Source organism: Bos taurus, chromosome 20 (assembly GCF_002263795.3).
Source record: "Bos taurus isolate L1 Dominette 01449 registration number 42190680 breed Hereford chromosome 20, ARS-UCD2.0, whole genome shotgun sequence".
Taxonomy (NCBI): Eukaryota; Metazoa; Chordata; class Mammalia; order Artiodactyla; family Bovidae; genus Bos; species Bos taurus.
The window spans coordinates 59,486,006-59,492,005 of NC_037347.1; the positions used below are offsets into that span (position 1 = coordinate 59,486,006).

The window sequence follows — 6,000 nt, forward strand, 5'->3', positions numbered from 1 at the left end:
TGACTATGTGGATCCTTGTCGGCAAAGTGATATATGTGCTTTTGAATACCCTAACTTTGTTATAGCTTTCCTTCCAAGAAACAAGTATCTTTTAATTTCATGGCTGCAGTTACCATCTGCAATGATTTTGGAGCCCAAGAAAAGAAAATCTGTCACCGTTTCAACTTTTTTCCCTTTTGTTTGCCATGAAGTGATGAGACTGGATGCCATGATCTTAGTGTTTTGAATGTTGAGTTTCCAGCCAGCTTTCACATTCTCCTCTTTTAGTTCCTCTTCACTTTCTGCCATTGGAGTGGTATCATCTGCATATCTGAGGTTGTTGATATTTCTCTCTGCAATCTTGATTGTAGCTTGTAATTCATCTAGTCCAACCTTTTGCATGATGTACTCTGCGTATAAATTAAATAAGCAAGGTGACAATATACAGCCTCGATGTACTGCTTTCCCAGTTTTGAACCAGTCCATTGTTCCATCTGGTTCTAATTGTTGCTTTTTGTCCTGCATACAGGTTTCTCAGGAAGCAGGTAAGGTGGTCTGGTATTCCCATCTCTTGAAGAATTTTCTACAGTTTGTTGTGATCCATACAGTCAAAGGCTATAGCATAGTCAATGAAGCAAAAGTTAGATGTTTTTCAGGAATTCTCTTGCTTTTTCTGTGATCCAGCATATGTTGGCAGTTTGATTTCTGGTTCATCTGCCTTTTCTAAATCCACCTTGTACATCTGAAAGTTCTCGGTTCACATACTGCTGAAGTGTAGCTTGAAGAATTTTTAGCATCACCATAGTAGCATGTGAAATGAGCGCCAATTGTGTGGTAGTTTGAACATTCTTTGACTTTGCCCTTCTTTGGGATTGGAATGAACAGTGACCTTTTCCAGTCCTGTGGCCACTGCTGAGTTTTCCAAATTGCTGACATATTGAGCACAGCACTTGAATAGCATCATCTTTTAGGATTTGAAATAGCTCAGCTAGAATTTTCATATGTTTGCCTTATTATTATTACTTATGATATTCTCATGGTGATTAAAATAGTGACTAGACTTAAAAATTAGATATTGCATTAACTTAGATGGTTTCTAATAATTAATTTCATGGAATTAAGCAAATGCTTCATTTTAGAGTACTGTAAAATATCTGTGACATTGTTTTAGAACAGAATTTCTCGACTTTGGTTTTGCTGACACTTTTGGCACAGAGAAGTCTTGTGAGGGACTGTCCTGTGCATTACAGGATGCTAACAGTGTCCCTGGCCTCTAGCCACCAGTTGCCGGTAGCACCTTCCCAGTTGTGATAACCAAATATGTCTCTAGATTTAGTACCCTGGTTAAAAAAAAAGTCATACCTGATTAAGAATTGTGGCTTTTAAACTACTTTTATTGAAACTTTTGTAAAGTGCTATAATATGCAAATGTTTAATTTCTTCCAATAAAATGAATTGAATTTATAGTAGAGAGGCTTCCAGGTGGCTTCCTATTTGCAGTTGGAGTCACAGGAGACATGGATTCTATCCCTTGGTTGCGATGATCCCCTGCAGAAGGAAATGACAACCCACTCCAGTATTCTTGTCTGAAAAATCCCGTGGACAGAGGAACCTTGTTGGCTACAATCCATAGAATATCAAAGAGCTGGATGGTGTTGAACACACACACACACACACACACACGGCACGGCAGGTTGAAGGTTTTCTTGGGTCCAAAAATGAGACTTTAACTGCTGGTGCTGCCTTATTTTTTGATATGTTAGGAAAAGCTGAATTATTGAGGAAATTATTTTTTGGGAAATAAGTTCAGTATCACTAATATATTAATATTGCATTTTGAAAGTTCTATATTTATAACACTATTTCTCCAAAGTTATCCTCTTAGTTAAATGTGTTTTCATTTTAGTAGTTATATTAGGGTCATTTATAACATTGGCCTTCCAGAGAAGTACACAGAGGAATGCAGACATAACTTCTGTCCTGAAATAGTTTATAGTCTGGGAGAGAAAAAGGAATAATATACTGCTTCCAAAGATGGATGTTACAAGATGTGCAAATAAACTATTATGGGTAGAGTGAATTTAACAGGAAGCTGCTGAAGCTTAAACTCCAGGGCTACTCAACACAAAGGCTTTTTCCAAAACTTAATTTGGTATTTGCAAATTATACTCTTTTTCTTAAAAGAAGTCCCTTCTCCAAACTGTATAAGCTTGAAGTCACAAAAGATCTGCCTCCGTCCTCAGCATGGGGATTCCAGGGCTGGAGAGAATGCCTAAGAGAGGACCTGTACAGGATGGATACAGAGATTGTCTCTCATGACAGATGTGATCGTGGAGATTGCATGTATTATTCAGCTACTCCAGAAAAGTAGATTGACTCAGAGAGCTGAACTGTGCTGTGGCTCTGTGCTTCCTGCCATTTGTATTTCTCCACACACATAGAGAACTCACAACACCTGGTGGGGTGGGGAACATCCTCTGTCCTGTGATTTGCAATGTGGTTTGGTAGTAGTTTAGTCGCTACGTCATGTCCAACTCTGTGCAACCCTATGGACTGCAGCCCGCCAGGCTCCTCTATCCATGGGATATCCCAGGCAAGAATATTGGAGTGGGTAGCCATTTCCTTCTCCAGGGGATCTTCCTGACCCAGGGGTCAAGCCCAAGTCTCCTGCACTGTAGGCAGATTCTTTATGGACTGAGAAGCCCAATGTGGTTTGGACTATGGCAAAAAGGATTGAAGAAGGGGTTTTGCAGTAATAATAGTGAAGTACCAGAGGTTCTGGGTGTCTGACTAAAAGGGACAGGTACCTTTTGCCAAAGGCAAACCACATGGGAAGAACAAAGAGGGTGTGAAGGCACAAGGTTTTGGGGGGAGGTACAGGGGGCAGGTGGAGGCGCAAAGTTGAATTGACAGGTGGAAAGGAGAGAAAGGAAGCAGCGGGTGGCCATGTCCCATGGACTGGGGTTAGTGTCAAGGTTGTGGGACACTAGGTGGGTGGGGTAAATGTGAGGCCATCTGGGTAACTTGTCACACCCGCCTTGGGAAAGCTTGATAGCATCTGCTTCACATCTAGGGATTGCCTGACCTCAGGAGGAATTTCCCTCATTCTGCCACGCCCACTGTGACCTTCCAGATGCACACATTTGGCTCTGCACTCTCTTGGGGGCTGCATGAATGAGAAATTCACCAAGATTTCTGATGGTTTTTGTTGTAGCTGTGAGAGATCCTCGGTTATACTCTTGTCCCATCTACAAGAAGCCGGTCCGAACAGACTTGAACTACATCGCTGCTGTAGACCTCAGGACAGCCCAGGCCCCCGAACACTGGGTGCTGCGTGGAGTTGCCCTTCTCTGCGATGTCAAGTAATGTGGGGCGTGTCCCTCACCCAGTAAATGCAGGATCCAGAGTATCACAAGCTCTGTTCTTCTGTATGGATGTTGTGTACATCAGGTTGATTGTACGGTGTGTGAATTGCATCGGGGTTCCCTGCTCCTTCGCTGGATGCTTGCTTATATTTAGTCTGTTTCACCGTTAATGACCAATCACTGTGTGTTTTGAAAAGCTATCTGGTGATTTAGAAGTAAGGTTTATAACTTTCTATTCAAGCTTGGCCCTCAAATCCAGAGTAATATGTTTTCTTCTTTCAACGCCAAAGACTGACTAGGGTAAATAGATGGTATTAGTATTTCCCTGGAAGGGATTATTCTTCTGTTAATGTGGTTTCGGTGACAGCCCAGTTCTCTAAGATAACATGACAAGTTTGTGCTAATTCTGTTTCTGTTGCCTTTTGCATTTAGGTCAGGTAAGAGATTTCTTTTCATGACTGAAGTTGCCAGTTAAACAGATCTGAAAAATGGAAGGAAATAGAATGGTGGGTTAAGAATGTGAATAGATGAATAGACAATGCATGTAATCCTATAGAATAAACATATGGAATAGTGTTCAACTCCACTGATAATTACTAAAGAGCGACACTTACCTTACATTTGTTATAATTAAAAAAATTAAAGCTAAAGTGAATTGTGATGAGGTCTTTGTAAAAGTGATACATTCAGACTCCTTGAACAATAGAAATCAACCCATCCTTTTTTGTAAAATGATTAAATAACTAAGCACAGAAGGAATCATAAAAACATTCACATGCTTTGACCCTTATTTTCTCTCCTAGAAACCTACCAAGGAAACAATTTGAAAGACTGAAAAAATGATATATAAAAATGTATTTAATAGCATAAAAATAATAAATGCCCCCAAAGGTAAAAATAAGTCTATGCTTAAGGAAATTAGAGGATATTAGACAGCCATGACCCACTCCAGTGTTCTTGCCTGGAGAATCCCAGGGATGGGGGAGCCTGGTGGGCTGCCATCTATGGGGTCGCACAGAGTTGGACACGACTGAAGCGACTTAGCAGCAGCAGCAACAGCAGCAGACAGCCATGAAAAACAATAGTGAAGATTTCATAATGTAGAAATGGTGAGCACAGGCTGTTAAGTAAAAGATAAAGTTAGCAAAATATTGAGTATTATAACTAAAATGTATTTGGTGTGGACAAAAGTTAGAAGATAATGTGGAAAAATAAAAACAGATATGATCGAATGGTAAAGGTTCCAGTTGACTTGAAAAAATGTAATGACTGGAAGAAAAATTAGGAAAAGGATAAAAGTCTTAGTGGGTGAAAAATTCACATGATCTTTTATTAATTAGGAAAATACTATGTAAGGGGCTTCTCAGATGTTTTTACTTTAAATCATGACTATAGATTATACACTGTTTCATCTATAACCTTGAGGATGTGGTCAGTGCTAAGGTAGAATTGCAGCTTAGAATTGCTTAACTTCAGAAACGCATCACTTCAGGTTTCTGGTGATAAATGTTTTATAGGGAGGAGGGATTACAAGGAGACCAGTGTGGGTCCCTCTCACTAGGACTTGCTCTGTGATGAGTATCATTTTATTTTAATTATAATGAGAATTACACCTGAGTGGTTCATGTGACACCTACCCATTTTGGAAAATACTATTTTCACTTGAGCAGCTTCTTTTGGTCTGAATTAATATATCAGTTGATTTGTGTGAATTGTGGTAAAACCATCATTTTATTTTGAATAATAAATGATGAAAATGTGGAAATAATGCAGATTAATAAAATCCATTAATGAACGTCTGAATTGTAATTGTTATTTATAAGCAAAGAGGTGAGTTCCATTGAGTATCCAGAAATAAGCTTTAAAAATTGGATTTTTTAATCAAATAACTTGAAAATGTATAATACATATAATTTTGTGATATTCTCCATTGGTATATATGTATCAGTTTTGGAGACCCAAAGTAGAAAAGAACACCATGAAAACAAATGGAAAGTTTTAGGAAGTAATTCAGCAGGGAGACTTCCCCAGTGATCCGATGGTTAACAGTCCATCTTGCAATGCAGAGTTCTTGGGTTTGATCCTTGGTTGGGGAACTACGATCCCACTTGCCTCAAGACAGCTAAGCCCGGGTGCCTCAACTACTGAAGGACGAGTTCCTAGAGCCCTCACGATGCAGTGACTAGCCTGCGCACCACAACTGGAGAGTCTGTAATGGAAGACCCTGTGTGATGCAAGGAAGATCCCCCGTGCTGCAACTAACGCCTGAAACAGCTGAGTTTAGTTCAGTCCAGTCGCTCAGTCGTGTCTAACTCTTTGTGACCCCATGGACTGCAGCACACCAGGCTTCCCTGTCCTTCACCAACTCCCGGAGCTTAGTCAAATTCATGTCCATGAAGTTGGTGATGCCATCCAACCATCTCATCCTTTGTCTTCCCCTTCTCTTCTGCCTTCAATCTTTCCCAGCATCAGGGTCTTTTCCAATGAGTTAGTTCTTCTCTTCAGGTGGCCAAAGTACTGGAGTTTCAGCTTCAGTATCCGTCCTTCCAATGAATATTCAGGACTGATTTCCTTTAGGATGGACTGGTTGGATCTCCTTGCAGTCCAAGGGACTCTCAAGAGTCTTCTCCAACACCACAGTTCAAAAACATCAATT

General features: G+C 40.2%; 1 protein-coding gene across 2 annotated transcripts in view; it reads left to right on the forward strand.

The window, feature by feature from the left end:
* DNAH5 (dynein axonemal heavy chain 5) overlaps positions 1-5,139 on the forward strand; it is a 332,322-nt gene extending 327,183 nt beyond the window's left edge. For both annotated transcript variants that reach the window (XM_024981527.2, XM_015459121.3), the window contains exon 79: positions 3,194-5,139. In XM_024981527.2, coding sequence (XP_024837295.1) covers positions 3,194-3,345 — 152 coding nt within the window. In that variant the 3' untranslated portion in view covers positions 3,346-5,139. The remainder of the gene's footprint in view (positions 1-3,193) is intronic.
* Positions 5,140-6,000: the final 861 nt, after the last annotated feature.